The 17534-nt window shown below is 41.1% G+C and overlaps 1 protein-coding gene across 3 annotated transcripts in view; it reads right to left on the reverse strand.

Moving 5' to 3' along the window:
- Wdr35 (WD repeat domain 35) overlaps positions 1-17534 on the reverse strand; it is a 55547-nt gene that overhangs the window by 14532 nt on the left and 23481 nt on the right. For 2 of the 3 annotated variants that reach the window (XM_048439699.3, XM_048439698.3), the window contains 5 exons: positions 13265-13409; positions 12363-12432; positions 11453-11506; positions 9922-10031; positions 8471-8681 (listed from right to left, as the gene is read on the reverse strand). In XM_048439699.3, coding sequence (XP_048295656.1) covers positions 8471-8681; positions 9922-10031; positions 11453-11506; positions 12363-12432; positions 13265-13409 — 590 coding nt within the window. The remainder of the gene's footprint in view (positions 1-8470; positions 8682-9921; positions 10032-11452; positions 11507-12362; positions 12433-13264; positions 13410-17534) is intronic. The other variant, XM_085690859.2, reaches the window with a different exon arrangement.

The raw sequence follows: 17534 nt of genomic DNA on the forward strand, positions 1-17534 counted from the left end.
AATACAGACAGACATTTCATTGTACGGGCTGCTAAGCTTTTAAAGGTATCTTGACTTCAAATTTGGGTCTAAGGATTTGTTGTTTTGGAAAAGAGGTTCTTCTTTTGTTTCCACAGAGGATGAGAAACTGGATTCCTTCCAGACTAATGTGGTTTGATGGGCCAAGACAGCCCCCAAAGATCATCATGAACTCCCCCCAAAATTGCTTCACCCAATGAAAAGGAGGAAGCAGTTTGGAGAGAACTATGCCCAAATTCCCAAATATTGTTTATAAATGTTTGTGTACATTTAAAAGGGGATATGCTACAGAGATTGTATTGGTATGGATCTTGGTCTATTGATAGAAACTTTAGGTCAATTTTGTTATATGTATATTTCTGCTCTTGATTAAGGTATTGTGTTTGTATAGTTCATTTTAAAATGTAATGTATAATTAAAAATATATATTAATAGATCTCTCTATAATAGTCAAGCTTGTAGTTATGTTAGTTCGATTTTCTAGATATATAGAGATATATTTCAGTTAGATAGGTATTCTTCAAATCTTTCAAAGACTACAGAATATGGCATTTAAATTGTTTTAAAAATTTAAACTTCTCATGGTAATGTGACACATCTGCTACTGGCAGCACCAAACTGCTTCAAGAGGAAGATGGGCCTCAAAGAGGCTCCTCATGGAGTTTATTAGCCATTTGGGCAAGAAACTGCTCTTGCCTAGACTGCTTGATGGTATGCTGTATAAACTGGACATGCAGAACTCACAGAGAAATGGTTGCTGAAGTTGCCTTAAAAAAAAAAAGGTGAGACAGTCCTTCAGGGTTCCTGTTTCATGAAAGAGTTTGCAAGACATTCTGCAGGACACGGAAGAAAACAACTGATAGACTTTGCCATTAAAAGACAGATCTTCAAACTTCCTGCTTCATGGATAAGTCTGCTGGATGCTATGGGCCTGTAGGCTGAAGATGGATGCCCCAACATTACAGAAGAACTTTGAGTGACTGTCCAGGTAGCAAAATGTCTCTGACATTTCTAGATTTTTGAAAGTTGCTGACAATGCACTTCCTGTTTACTTAAGTAATATTATATCTTTCTGGAGTCTTTGATGGAGTCGAAGAATAGATAATTATAGTTTGCCTTAGTTATGATAGAAGATAAAGTAGTAACTGTAATTCTTGCTTGATACCTGTTTTGTTATATATAATTTTACTATGCTAAAATTAAGACTTTTCTTTTCATTTAGACAGAAAAGGGGAAATGGTGTGGGAAGTCCTTCTGTATATGTGTTGCTTTTATTGGTTAATGAATAAAGAAGCTGCTTTGGCCTGTGATAGGTCAGAATAGAGCTAGGCAAGAAAACTAAACTGTCAGAGAAGAAGCCATGTAGCCACCTGCAGGAGACAGACACACCGAAAACTTGCTGGTAAGCCACAGCCACATGGTGATTCACAGATTAATAAAAATGAGATAATTTAAGATATGAGTTAGACACAAATATGCTTAAGCTATTTGCCTAACAGTATTGCAATTAATACAGTTTTTGTGTGATTATTTCAGGAATCTGGGTAGCCAGGAAACAAACAAGCAACCTCCTCCAACAACATTGTATTTGGATCTAATTAAGTGCATCTTAGCATACAAATCCCACAGCAAACTGAAGCCTGCCTTCTTTGCACTTAATATACTTCTTATATAAGATTTTATTTGTCAACATATAAATATACGGATGTTATATGTATGTCTCTTATCCTATAGATAGTTGTAAGGAAAAAAGTATAGGCCCTACATATTGTAAGGTAAAGCAGTTATCCTACATTCTTAGCAGAAAACAATAGATATAATATTACATAAGACAAAATAGATAAACTGCTAATCTACTTAATACCTCCAAGAATACTATAGAAGAAATAGGATAATAGCTACTAACAATGGAATCAACAAAATTACATTTTTTGTAATATATGTAATACAATCATACAATTACATAATTATGATAAAAGAAAGATAAAAAATGAAGAAAATGAAAGGTAAAAATTCACAGTTTAGGTTCAGTCTGCCTAGATTGAGGCTCTTATATGCACAGTAGATCTATCAAATGGGGTTTCAAATATCTTTTCTTTGAAAAAGCACGAGTTGTTAGTTAAATTGAATAATATGAGAAAGGTTTATAAAATCTTTTAATTACCTTTACAAAGGTGATTTATTGCATTTGGCAGATAATATATTTTCATGAGTAACAAGCTCACATAAACAGAGCCAGGCAGGCAGTCACACCTGTAATCCCAGCACATGGGACGTGGAAGTAGGGAAGTTACAGGTTAAGAGGCAGGCCTTTGTGACACAACATGACTCTATCTCTGGAAACACCACCACATCCACATCTGTGCACACTCAGAATCACAGCAAAATTTAATTTGGAAAAAAGAATATGTAATGAGACAGACATTTCTCATTGGATCTTTTTATGTTTTGATTATTTTGATACTATCATATAAACCAAATATACTTATATAAACCTGTTTACCACTAGAAATAATTTTAATTAGATACTACACCAAAGCAAGTAGTTAAAAGGTGAACTCAACAAAGATAATCTATGGATTAAAACAATATACTACCACCTTGGAAAAATAAAGTATAAAAATGTAAACCATTCCTTTAATTTTGTGATTCTTCACAACAGGACACCTTAAAATGTCAGTTCTGCTTAATGAAAGAGAACTGATAACTATGCAGAAAAACATAATTGGGATTATAAGGTTATTGTTTTAATAAAAGTTCTTTAAATGATGAAAAACACAGAGAAAGGGAGAGTGGGAAAGGTGAAGTGAAGAGTTCTCAACATAGTTATAAGTGTTGGCATATAAGTAATGGGCAAAAATCTAGGGGTAACTCATTTTCCCAAAACTCAGTTTCTGCTGGTATTATGCTCTGGTTTCCTTTCTGTTGCTGTAGTAAACACCGTGGCCAAATGCAATTTAGGGAAGGAAGCTTACACTTCCAGGTCACAGTCCACCCCTGAGGGAAATCAGGACAGGACTCAAGGGAGCTTGAAGTAGAAACCATGGAGGAATGCTGCTTGCTGGCTCTCTTGCAGGCCAACATTCTTATACAGGCCTGAATAACTTATTCACGGAATAGTGTCAACCAGAGTAGGCTGGGCCCTTCTACATCAATTAACAAGATAATCCCACACAGATAGAGTCTCAGGGCAATGTGATCTGGAGAAGCCCTCAATTGAGATTCTAATCTAGGCTGCATCAAGGGGACAGATAAAGCTAACTAGGCCAAATTACATCAACCAATTTTATTTCCAAAATACACTCGCAATTCATCCACACAACAAGCTAACACAGCACATCACACTAACAAGTGACCAAACAGGGTACACTCACATGGGCGGTAAAAGCAAGGTACAAGCATCTAAACTTTGGTATGAATTACTGTACCAAGAAACCCTGGGGACCTCACTCAGCACAGTCAGAGACCACACAGCGTATGTAATACAACAGGCTTCCTGAAGTGTCCTTACTTAACTACTCAGTCTTAACACACTGTGACACACTGAGGCTTGAATACACCTATTTAACTAGACTGAGAGACTATATTATCAAATTTTACACTCATCTCACAAATTAGTCAAGAGGCTTAAGGGATTCTTTAAAAGAATCTGCCACCTCCAGGATCACTGATAACACAAGCAACAAGCAACTATGGAATAGCAGGGCTGACTCCTCCCTCCCTCCCAACATGGAAACAGTGATCTCTCACCTATCTGTCCTCCTATATAGGTCCAGACACTGTCAGACCACAGCTCACCTCCTGAGTGCTAACGCAGAAGGCCGTGTCCTGAAGGAACTTATATCCTGTAGTTCTGTGCCCAGGTCTCTTCTCACAGCAGCTAGAGGAAGGACCCGTAGAGCAGGGACCCCTGAGCACAGAAGAAGCGAAGGCCTCTGTCCTCAGGAACGCAGGATGAGAACAGCACAGTGCAGAAACAATTCCTGACAGTGCTAACGTTACTTTTAAAAATTGATCTAGTTCGAAACATAGTAGAAATTGGGTTTATGCCAAGCCAGAAAACAAATTCAAATAAAGAAAACAGTGTGTGTATGTGTGTGTGTGTGCGTGTGTGTGTAAATAAAGGCTAGTTTGTTAGAACTACTTATCATTTCTCCAGACAAAGATTTCACTTGGTGCTAGGTTGCCCACACTCTGCTCACACTGTGAAAACATAATGAACATCCATCTCTGGGCATGTGACTCCAGGCTTACAAGGAAGGGAGCCAAGAATACAAAAAAGACTCTAGCATTCAGAAAGTAGTCTCTCATCCTCAAGGTTCTCCTGTGTACACCTGTCAAATTCCCACACTGATTTTGTGGCAAGAGCCAAACGTCCCTTGGGTCCTCACAAGAAGCCATGCAAAGGCAGTTGTCTGGGATGTCTTTTCTTTCAGTCATTTCTCAGGGTCTAAGAAATACAAAGACCACACGACTCCTTTAACAGGGCCTTTAAGAGCACCTATTATATCACTTCATGGCCCAGAGAGCCACAGAAGAGCTCAAAGGGGAAAATGCACAAACAGCGTGGTATCTTAAAGGGGCAACAGCACCACTAAATGAACGGCTACAGAAAACCTTTAGCAGTTCAAGGCCCTGAGTATACAATTTCTTCTCAAGAACAAACAAAGAGAAACTGACTCATCTCTTACTGTTTACTCTAGCGAAGTACAACAGAAAATTCCATATTGAAAATCATTAGCACTCCAAAAATTGTTTTTAAAAATTGTCTTTTTGATTAAGCTACAGATCACATTATTTTTCATGGTCTAAGCACATGGGTAAGAGTTGATCCAGAGCAGCTTGAGTGACAAGGGAATCCAGAACAAAGCAGTCAGCTGGAGGAATTCTCTCAGAGAGAAGCCTGAACCCACGCTCTCTGGGATGACTTTCTTTCTGACTACATCTTTTGCTCTCTTAACTTCATGTTTAAAGTCTATATTGAAAATGTTTTATTATAAGTTTTCGTGCAAAAAAAAACTAACTCTGTTTCAATAACACTGCAGATGTGAGCTATAACTAGAAAAGACCCAGAAATGAAGAGCAGGAGAAAGTGACTGTAATGTGTGTGAGGGTAGCCGTGTACAGAAAGTGTGTGGACCACTGAGTGGTCTGGAGAGAAAATAAGAAACATGAGGTAAGCAATCTCACTGAAATCAGGAATGAGACAAGGCTGTCCACTCTCTCCATAGCTATCCAATACAGTACTTGAAGTTCTACCTGGAGTTATAGACAACAAAGGGAAATCAAGGGGATATAAATTGGAAAGAAAGAAGACCAGCTTTCACTATTTGCAGATGATATGATTGTATACATAAGTGACCTCAAAAACTCTACCAGGGAACTGCTACAGCTGGTAAACACCTTCAGTAATGTGGAGGCTTACAAGATTAACTCAAGAAAATCACTAGCCCTCCTATATACAAAGGATAAGTGGGCTGAGAAATCAGAGAAATGATGCCCTTTTACAATAGCCACAAATAATACAAAATATCTTGGGGTAATTCTAACCAAACAAGTGAGAGATCTGTATGACAAGAGCTTTAAGTCTTTGAAGAAGATATCAGAAAATGAAAAGATATCCCATGTTCATGGATAGGTAGAATATAGTAAAAATGGCAATCTTACCAAAGCAATTTACAGATTCAATGTAATCCCTATCAAAATCCCAACACAATTCTTCACAGACCTCGAGAAAACAATACTCGACTTTATAAGGAAAAACAAACAAACAAAAGAACAGGATAGCTAAAGTAATCCTGTACAATAAAGGAACTTCCAGAGGTATCACCACCCTGACTTCAGGTTCTGCTATAGAGCTATAGTAATAAAAACAGTTTGGTATTGGCAATAAAAACAGATACATGGATCAATGACCCTCACCTAAATCCACAGACCTATGAACACCTGATTTTTTACAAAGAAGCCAAAATTATGCATTTTCAACAAATGGTGCTGGCATAAGAGAAGAGAAAGTGGGAAGTAGCCTTGAATGCACTGGCGCAAGACACTACTTCCTGAATACAACACCAGTAGCACAGACACTGAGACCAATAAATAATAAATGGGACCTCCTGAGAATGAAAAGCTTCTGTAAGGCAAAGGACACTGTCAATAAGGCAAAATGGAAACCTACAGAATGGGACCAGATCTTCACCAACCCCATATCTGACACAGGGCTGACCTCCAAAATATATAAAGAACTCAAGAAACTATACATCAAAATACCAAATAATCCAATTAAATGGGTTACAGATTTAAACAGATAATTCTCAACATAAGACTCTTAAATGGCTGAGATACACTTACAGAATTGTTCAACATCCTTAATCATCAGGAAAATGCAAATCAAAACTACCCTGAGATACCATCTTACACCTGTCAGAATGGCTAAGATCAAAAACACTGATGATAGCTTATACTGGAGAGGATGCAGAGTAAGGGCTGTGCAAACTTGTACAGCCGCTTTGGATATCAGTATGGCAGTTTCTCAGAAAAGTGTGAATCAATCTACCACAAGACCCAGTTATATCACTCTTGGGCATAAATCCAAAGATGCGCAATCATACCACAAAGACATTAGATCAACTATGTTCATTGCAACATTATTCATAATAGCCAGAACCTGAAAACAGTCTAGATGCCCCTAAACCAAAGAACAGATAAGGAAAATGTGGTGTATTTACACAATGGAATACTACTCAGCTGTAAAAAACAATGACCTCATGAAATTTACAGGCAAATGGGTGGAACTAGAAAAAAATCATTCTGAGTGAGGTTATCGAGACCCAGAAAGACAAATATGGTATGTACTCACTCACAAGTGGATATTAGGAGTAAAATACAGGATAATCAACCTATAATCCACAGACCCAGAGAGGCTAGATAAGAAAGAGAGCTCAAAGAGAGATGAATGGATTTTCCTGGGAGGGGGAAATAAAAGAGATCTCTGGGGTAAACTGTAGGTATAGTGGGGGGAATTAGGGGACGGGAACTTGAGGGAGAAGGTTGGGCAAACTGAATGTAGGAGGCGGGCTGTGGGCAGGACAGAGGGGAAGAGTAATGAAAAAGAAGTCTTGATAGAGGGACCTTTTGGGGGTTAGGGAGAAACAGGAGAAGGCCAGTTCCAGGATTCCACAAGGATGACCTCAGATCAGACTCCTAGCAATGGTGGGGAGGGTGCCTGAACTGGCCTTCTCCTGTAATCAGATTGGTGACTAATTGTCATCAGAGACCCTGGATACCAATAACTGATGGGAACAGACACAGAGATCCACAGCCAAGCACTGGGCCAACCTCCGGGAGTCCTCCTGAAGAAAGGGAGGAGGAACTGTACAGTTAGGGAGGTCGAGGTCTTGACAGGGAGCCCATAGAGACAGCTGTGACCTGAACTCATGGACTCTTAACCAATAGTTAGGGAGCCTGCATGAGACCAACCTAGGCCCTCTGCATGTGAGTGACAGTTGTATAGCTTGGTCTATTTCTAAGGTTTCTGGCAGTGATATCAGAATCTGTCCCCATGGCTTAGCTGACTTTTGAGAACCTGTTCCCCATGCTGGATTACCTTGCCCAGCCTTGCTGCAGGGGAGGAGCTCAGTCATACCTCATTCTGATATGCTCTGCTTTGTTCAAGTCCATAGGACACCTACCCCTTTCTGAATGGAGACAGAGGAGGACTGGATGGTTGGAGGGGGAGTGCGGTAGATGGAACGGTGTGGGGAGGGGGGGAACAGAAAAAGAGGAGGGATGGGAAACTGTGGTTGATATGTAAAATAAATGAGAAAATGTTAATTAAATAAAATAGAATTAAAAAAATAACTAAAGGCAAAAAAGAAACATGAGGTAAGCATAAACTAGTTACATAACCACAGAGAATAAAAAGATGAGGCAATCCCAAACATACATATTTAGAATGCTTCAAGAAATTTTGGCAAATAAACCTGGTGATTTTCTTTACTCCTGTTTGGACTTTGATAAGAAAGAGAGAAAAGACTACTGAGTGGCCATGATTCCATGTCGGTAAGCTTGGTTTCAGTTTCAGGTAAGATCTCACTACATGGTCCAAGTTGGCCTGGAACTTCCTAGATAACCCAAGTTGGCCTCAAAAATTATGGTTCTCTTCCCTCTACCTCTCAGGTCCTGGTATTACAGGCATATGCCTCCATACCCAGCTATAAGCCCATATTTTAAGAGAATAAGTAGCTGGGACGTGTCTTTCAGAGAAAGCAAAGGTATTTCAAAGGTATCATTCCTGCTATGAAACAAATATTTTTAAGCCCTACAGAAATTTTTAAATTTATTTTCACAAATGTGTGCAGTAATGTCAATAAATTTCCCAAAGAAACCACAGAAGAACATCCAGGTTTTAAATTTGGCTCACTATGAACTGTTAACATTCATTTCTTGTTTGTACCTCAGGATCCAAGTTTCTAAAGACATACATTCTCGTCTTCTCCATCATTGCAAACAAATCAGGATTATCCTTGGCCCACTTCATATCCCAGACATCTTTGCGCTCCAGTTTTAACAGTTCGCCGACTACTTGCTGCCCTGTACTGTCTGTCACCCGAGTATCCAAGTCAAAGAACGTCAAGACTCCCGCGATGTCGATGATAGCAAGACGACTAGAAGTCATACAACCGAAGAAGGGAAAATTGCAAATTACTATCAGTGGTCATAAAGTCGAATTGCCTACAACTGTTCTTCAAGACCTCTTTATCAGAAACCTGGAATGTGGTGGAACTGACTCTAAAACTTTTTTTTTGTTTTTGCTTTTTTTGAGACAAGGTTTCTCGTCTTTAAAACTTTTTAAACAAATTTAAGAGAAAATAGAAACTACAGGCTGAAGAGATGGCTCGGAGGTTAAGAGCACTGACAACTCTTCCAGAAGTCCTGAGTTCAATTCCCAGAAACCACATGGTGGCTCACAACCATCTGTAATGAGATCTGGTGCCCTCTTCTGGCTTGCAGGCATACATGGAGGCTGAACACTGTGTACATAATAGATAAATAAATATATAAATACATAAATGAAAATAGAAACTACTCTTCACTTTGCTACCTTGTAAGGAAAACGTATCCAAAACCAGCTAGTATCAAAACATAAAACAGTTAATGCTAAGCTTCAAGAGTTAAAAAAAAGTACCAGGATTTCCATTTAAACAAAATACAGTAAGGTAAAACTATCCTGAACAAGTTCATAATAAACATCTGTCAACAAATTTATTGACACCTGATGTGGTGTCTCAGGCCACACCCCAGAGGAGGAGCCTCAGGCCACACCCCAGAGGAGGAATCTCAGGGCACACCAAAGAGGAGGAGCCTCAGACCACACCCCAGAGGAGGAACCTCAGGCCACACCCCAGAGGAAGAGCCTCAGGCCACACCCCAGAGGAGGAGCCTCAGGCCACACCAAAGAGGAGGTGCCTCAGGCCACACCCAGAGGGGGAGCCTCAGGGCACACCAAAGAGGAGGAGCCTCAGGCCACACCCAGAGGGGGAGCCTCAGGCCATACCCCAGAGGGGGAGCCTCAGGGCACACCCAAGAGGAGGAGCCCCAGGCCATACCCCAGAGGGGGAGCCTCAGGGCACACCCAAGAGGAGGAGCCTCAGGCCATACCCCAGAGGGGGAGCCTCAGGCCACACCAAAGAGGAGGAGCCTCAGGCCACACCCCAGAGGAGGAGCCTCAGATCATACCCCAGGAAGATGAGCCTTGGGGGTATACCCCCCCAGAAGAGGAGCCTCAGGGCATACCCCAGGAGGAAGAGCCTTTGGGCACACCCCAGGAGGAGTAGCCCCAGGGCACATGCCCCACCCCCCCAGGAGGAGCCTTAGGACATACTCCAGGAGGAGCCTGGGGCTTACCTAGAGTTGCAGTTCAAGGATAACTGGCAGGCCCGGCAATCCAGAGAATATTTTTGAATCAGAGCAACATTAGGAAAGCTGTACCTCTGGATGATGCCAGATTCACGCCCCTAAAGAAATGGTCTTAGATTACTACAGCATATTTACCATAAGAGCATCAAGCTGTAAATACATAAGAGCATCAAGCTGTAAAATATATGTCCATGTTTTTAAAACCTAAGTGACACTGTCCTTGCAAGTTCCTAATTCAGCTGCTGAACCATGTTATTAAGTACATGTTTATCACCTAATTTAAGTTTTTTAATAGCAGCTCTGGGTGGTCTAATTTTTCCTCATAGAATATTCAAGAAAGAAGTCAGGTCCCTAGGTCTTCAGTAATACACAAATTCTTATCTGACAAGAAAAAAAATCTAAGGCTGCTTCTACTTGTCTAGGTTAATATTTAGCGTGGACTAAAGGTTACCAAAGTAGTCATTCAATTACATTCTACATACATGAAAGGAGAGGTCACGATGAGAAATGGCTGTCACTGGAAGCCTGGCCTCCACCCTACAGTCCTAGAGCTTATCCTAGAGCTCTAGCTTTTAACAAGGGGATGTTTAAACTGACACCGGAAATGCATTTCCTGGACAAGCATGATGGTGTGCAGACGGGCAGCAAATGCAGCAGACGGGAGGGCGCTGAGGCTGACTTTCAAACTCTTCTGCGCCTGAGCTTCATGGGGTGGTGAGCAAGGGAAGATGCTCTCATAGTTCATCTTTACCTCCTGTCTTTTAGCGAGAGAGCAAGGCTTCCTCAGCATGAGGCTCAAGTGGGGCCTAACAGAAAGGTGGGGGAGTCGTTCCACAGGAGGGTCTCGGGAGTGCTTTCCCACAAAATGAGCTGAAGGCTGGAGAACTAAACTGGCAACAGTTAAGCCTCTGCTGATGTGACTCAAACACACTGCTGTACCACACAGTCACTTCTAAAGTTGATGTTTTCAAATGTCTGAGCTCAAGAAAAAAAAATTAGCAAAATATTGCCAGGGACTCTTCTACTTCACTGGCCGGAAAGTGCAACACTTCATTCTAAGTTTCAGGAAAGAGGTGCGACCAGAGCCAGGATAGAAACCAGGCTACACACAGGGAAAATCCTAAGTCCAACGCTTTCCACACAGGCTCTGCATCTACTAACAGTTTGTGGGGCTTTCAGCTCAGGGCCAACTCCATGAGCGTGTTCCAGCACCCTACTGGTTTTATAAATAGTTCACATTTTTGCAAATGATTAATATGTGCCCAAGCTGTAATGGTCTGCTCTGTCCCCTTAAGAGACAAGCCACCCCGACTCCTCCCCACCACCCAACCTCCCCCCACCATAAACCAAGGCAAACTGATCTTCAGCTTCCCGCCTGAGAATTTTCTCATTTTTCCTATCAGACGTGGGAAAATTTCGGACACCCACAAGATGATAACCTAAATCCAAAAGTCTTGTTTTACCCTGGGTCTAAAATTTAAACAGTTATTATTCATAAAATAAGTTTCTTTCAGCTTACCACAATTAATGTCTTATCAGATGCAGTAATGGCACAAATTGGATCCCTTGTACCCTAAAATTAATCAATCATTTTATGTAATATTTATTTAATGACAAAGGAGGTCCAAACTATTAAGAAATTACTAAAAATATATAATAAAACATTTATTAACGTAATAATTTTAGTTACAGTACCTATTATGTGTCAACCATTGAAGGAAATACTAAAGATATTCCAATCCTGAGCCCCAAGGGATTATTTTAAAATCTGACTTAGACTAAATAGGCAAAAGCCTCAACTTAGCTCTTAAAGACAAACTGAGATCAGAGGGACCAGCATATGCCACTAGAAGGGTAAAACAGGAGAGCCCTTCAACCACCTGGATAGATCTATCTAAGGGGCACTGTGCTCAGCGAGAAAAGCCCGTCCACATAGGTTAGACCATTCTTACACGTAATCACTGAGAAACCAATCACACAGAACTCATCTGTCTGGAGACCTGCCAGGGATAGTTCTCTAGGCTTGGGGAATAGATAAGAAGTGAAAGACCTTGGAGAAACTTCCTTTCTAGTGAAAAAAAAATATGTAACAGTTTACAAACTCTACAGTCAGCACAACTAACAGACACGTAAGCTTTGTGGCCCACAAGTTACATGTGTGGCCCAAGAGAAGCCATAAACTTGGTTGAAACATTAAGAGTTTGGGGCTGCGAAGAAGGCTCAGGAGGTGAAGTGCCTACTACATAAACAGTAGGGCCTGCACTTGGATCCCCAGCAACTGTGAGAAAAGCAGGTGTGGCAGTGTTCAGGGAACTGTTAAACGGATGTCCTAATCACTAGAAACAATCTCTTGTTAGGCTGTCTAATAAAATGGCAATGTTCCCTCATCTATAGACACTACGACTTACAGACAGAAACAAACCACCTACCTGAATCGCTTTACTGTAATCAAACACCCCATCCACAGATCCAGAAGGAACATCATCAACATGATAAATTCTGTTTAAAAAAATCAGAATTTTGAAGAAAGTGAGGATTGCATTACTTCATAATCTTTGCAATTCAGAACAATGAGCATTATTATTTGATAGAAAAACTCTGATTGTTTAAAGAGTTCTTGATACAGCTGAATCTCATTAAACCAGAAAGCATTCATCGACTATTTGCCAGTTATCTATGAGATCTGTCAGCAACGTCATGTCCCACTGTGAGCATTCAAGTCATGCATTCCCAACAATATGTGTTGAACTGTGAGACAGTTTGTCTGTCTATCCATCCAGAGTGCTTACTTGCCTGCCTGCTTGCTTGCTCTCCACTCCCACTTACCAGAAACCACTCCAATTCAGACTGCCTAGAATCTGGGGCCAGGGAAAGTAGCCACCTAAAGCCCGTTTCTATACCTGTGTCAAAGGACCTGCACCTGCCCTGGTGATGGATGCTAGGATCACTTCCTAGAAAGATCCATGCTACTAACCTATGGGAATGAAGCTTCAGTTAGACACTCGGATCTTAACTGAATGATTTCAGTTGAACACTAATATATGGAGTGGGTCACATAGCCATTTCCTGACCAAATATATCCCCACAAATTTCTAGCCCTTTCCAATAAGTGTCTTTGCTTTCTTTCCACCATGCCAACTTTCTTTGACTTTGGCAAATTTAAACAGATCCATTTAAAAGATATTCAGATTAATTAAAAGTGTTTCTATAACTAGGCTATGTGTATTTCTCAAGAACGGCAACGGATAATTAACTATGTCTGACTTCAATGTGATATGGTTGTGTTACTATACATATATATATATATATATATATATATCAAAATACATACCTTTCTCTCCCTTCTTTTCGGGACCGTGTGATCTGGTTAATCTCCAACGCTGTGAGCTTCTTTGCCACACGATATTGCCAGGTATAAAAGGCTTCTTTTGAAGCTGCTATCACATGGGTTTTGGTCATGGCAACAAATAGTGGTACTATTCAAAAGAAACAGAAGACAATTAGTCTATGGTTACACAGAATGTGCTTCAAAGGACTTCGGCATTCCTGAGGCCAGCTCCTCATTTTAGAAATAATAAGCCCACAGTCCCGAAATACGCACACAGTCTCTCAAATCAGAAAAGAATCTGAAGTTATTAGAATTATACAAAAATACTAGGTAAAATGAATCTGCCATCTAATGGCCCAAGAGCTAAAACCTCCAAACCTTTTAGAGAACACTTAGGACTAGGAGAGTTGCTGTAGGTCGATGGAAGAGCACTTGCCTAGCATGTGAGAATCTTCAGTATCACAAAGGTAAAGAGGCCTGGCAGTGCGGTGCTGACTGACTGGGTTAACAGCTTGAGAATTGAAATTCTAGATTTTTTTATATGCTAAGTATTTCAATGGAGTCAGTTTTTTGTTTTTGTTTTTGTTTTTTTAAATTCTGGCCATAACGGTTTTTCTATTCAAAACAAAAGACGTATTACTAATGACCTCTAGAGGGAGCGGAAAGCCTTCATTGCCTGGCACGTACGGTGGCCGGGGAAAGGCGGCTAAGTCTCCAGCCATGTGTGCTCTCTCGCTGACTCCTTTTACTAAATTCTAATAAACAAGGCAAATCCACCATGAATATTTCAATTCTGGTAATTACTATGCTATTACTGATTTGAGGTTCACAAACCTTTACTGCTTCCTGATTAAAAATATAAATAAATTTTCCTAAGCATATAAAAGCATTTTCTCAACCAAAGTTTAATTACAATTAAAAGTTACATTCATGCTTTTTATTCTTTCTCCCACATAATTTATTCTGACCATACTTTCCCATCCTCTATATAGCTTATTCCTGGCACTTCATAAATAAAAATGCATTGGTATCCTAATTAATTCAAAATTAAAATGTTATTGGTTCAAAGAACAAGTCAGGCTTCTTGGTTTCAAATCGCAAACACTTCATAACTAGAATGTTATAAATTATTTCCTTTCTCCACACCTCAGTTTTCTTGTTGTCTACTGAAGGTAACAATACCAGCCCTATAGAGCTGTTTTAAGGATTAAAAGAGAAAATAAAGGGTAACACAGTACCTGAAGTAAACAATAATTTTTGTTTTGTATTGGCTTGGTTTCTCAAGACAGGGTTTCTCTGTGTAGCCCTGGCTGTCCTGGAACTTGCCCCATAGACCAGGCTGGCCTTAAACTCAGGGATCCACCTGCCTCTGCCTCCTGAGAGCTGAGTTTAAAGGCATGCGCCACCACTGCCCAATTTACACTTAGTAATTTTAAATACATGTCAGGCACTCTTCTAAACACGCTGTGCGTATTAACTCACAGCCACTGTATAAGGCCAACATTGTTTATTCATCATTTAGCAGATACAGTTATAACTTCAGCTAGGAAGTGGGCAAGTGGAACACGACCCAAGTAAACTACTACTCCTGAATCTGTGCTCTTAATCTCTGAAGCAGATGCCCCTCAATAAACGTTACAACACATTAGGCATGGTAGCTCTCATCGTTTTTTATTTTTATTTTCTACATGGATTTTTATTTTTTTTATTTTTTATTTGTTTGTTTATAAAAAATTTCCACTTCCTCCCCTCCTCCCCATACCCTCCCATTCCCCCCACTCTCTCTCCTCTCCCCCCACTCCCTCTCCTCCTCCCTCTCCAGTCCAAAGAGCAGTCAGGGTTTTCTGCCCTGTGGGAAGTTCAAGTTCCTCCCACCTCCCTCCAAGCCTAGGAAGGTAAGCATCCAAACAGACTGGATCCCAAAAAGCCAGTCCATGCAGACGAAACAAGACCCAGTGTCATTGTCAATGGCTTCTCAGTCAGCCCCCATGTCAGCCACATTCAGAGAATCTGGTTTGATCACATGTTCGTTCAGTCCCAGTCCAGCTGGCCTTGGTGCGCTCTCATTAGATCAGTACCCTTGTATCAGTGAGTGAACGCACCCCTCACGGTCCTGACTTCCTTCTTCATGTTCTCCCTCCTTCTGCTCCTCATTTGGACCTTGGGGGGCTCAGTCCGGTGCTCCAATGTGGGTCTTCGTCTGTATCACCATCCAACGTCGGATGAAGGTTCCCTCTGGTCCTGCCTATCTTGTTCACGTTTTCCCTCCTTCTGCTTCTCATTTGGACCTAGGGAGTTAAGTCCAGTGTTCCAATATGTGTCTCTGTCTCTATCTCCATCCATTGCCAGATGAATGTTCTATGGTGACATGCAAAATATTCATCCGAATGGTTATGGGCCAAGGCCAGTTCAGGCACCCTCTCCTCTGCTGCCCAGGGAAGAATCTGGGGATCTCTTCTTGGGCCTGAGAACCCCTCGAGAATCAAGTCTCTTGCAAACCCTAAAATGGCTCCCTTAGTTGAGATATATACTTCCCTGCTCTCATATCTATCCTTCCTCCCTCCCCCCATCTCATTCCCCCACGCCATCCCCAATCCTCCCCCTTTCCCTTCTCTCTAACCATCTCCCCTTACTTCCACCCCCCCATACATGGATTTTTATAATATAACCAAGTACTCAGAACAAATGCAACTATATCTGAAACATAGTTTCAATTAATACAGTAGTACTTTCGGTAAATTCACATGGGAACACAATGCCATCTATGTAAATTCTGATACATTTTTAATTAAAACATTAATTAAACACCAACCAAATTTATAAAAAAACAAAGATGAGGTGGCCCATCACAATTTGATATTACTAAAGGTGTCACAGAGTTTGCTCACAAGTCAAGGAAGAAGTCAACTGGCGCTGACCAAGAAGCCCCCTGACTTTTATGTTTTCCCAGGACGAGAAGGTACTACACAGACTGCTGCTAGGACGTCAGCACCGGTCTCACAGCTGTGCACCCCGCATGCTACAGTAATGACTGGCATGGCAAGATATGCCTGCATGTAACAGTGACACAAATGTCAAAATGACAACGCGGTGCTGCCTGGTTGGATTTAATACCTGATCCACAGAAGGAAACACATGCCTGGTGCTACAAATCTGGTAAGGAAGTTTGCAGCCTAGGGATAAACTGCCCTCGAAATTCATACCCATAGGACACTTACTTATCTCATGCTCACAAACTAGAACAGTTCTCCATCTTCATCAGAGAAATGTCTTGGTGCAGTGGACAGAAATCCACAGCTGGTCAAAGTACAGAGAATGTGTCTATGGAGGGCTCAGCTACACATGGGACAAGTATCATCCCAGCACCAAGGTTCAGGGACTCAGGGAAGAGGGCAGGAAGACGGCAAGAGCCAGAGGCCAGAAGAGGATATGACAGGACCATTGCGCCTGTGAACTCACAGCAGCTGTGGCTGCCTGCACAAGACCTGCTCAAGACCAAGTCCGTCAACACTCTAGCGTGGAGCGTGTGTTGCCAAGTGAAGAGCCATTGAGCACTAACAGCCTCTGTGGGAGGGACAGCCAATTATCTCAAAGAACGCAGCAGGTCACCTACACTACAGTGAATAGCTTCACACCAATGAGCACATGGACAGAACAAATTAGACTTAGTGGATTATTAAAAAAACAGAGGGCATGAAGTTGGGAGGAAGTGAGAGCTAGGGGTGTACCTAGCAGTCATTAGGGGAATAAATCTGATCAAAATACATTGTATGAAATTCTTAAGGAGTTAATTAAATGTTACATTAAGAAGAAAATGAAGGCCAACTTTGTTAAAGATTTACTTATCTTTATTTTATGTGGATGTTTTTTTTTCCTTCTTGTATGTCTATGCACCAGTTATGCTCCTGGTGCCCCTGGAGGCCAAAAGAAGGCATAAGACCTCCTGGAACAGGTATCACAGATGGTTGTGAGCTCTCACGTAGGTGACAGGAACTGAACCCAAGTCCTCTGGAAGAGCATCTGGTGTTTTAACTGCTGAGTCACCTCTCAAGCCCCAAAGATCAATTTTTAAGAGATAGAATTCTTAGGGCTGGGGAACATTATTCAGCTAAAAATACTCAATCCCCCTTTTAAGTCAACTTAGGATGAAAACAATTCAAAATATCAGTGCCAGAGAGAAGGCTCAATAAGCTAAAATTCCATATAAGCATGAGGAACTGAGTCTATGTCCCCAGAACACACAGTAACAAAAGACAAGCGGGCATGCCAGCCA

Source organism: Myodes glareolus, chromosome 6 (genome assembly GCF_982192425.1).
Source record: "Myodes glareolus chromosome 6, mMyoGla1.1, whole genome shotgun sequence".
Classification (NCBI taxonomy): Eukaryota; Metazoa; Chordata; class Mammalia; order Rodentia; family Cricetidae; genus Myodes; species Myodes glareolus.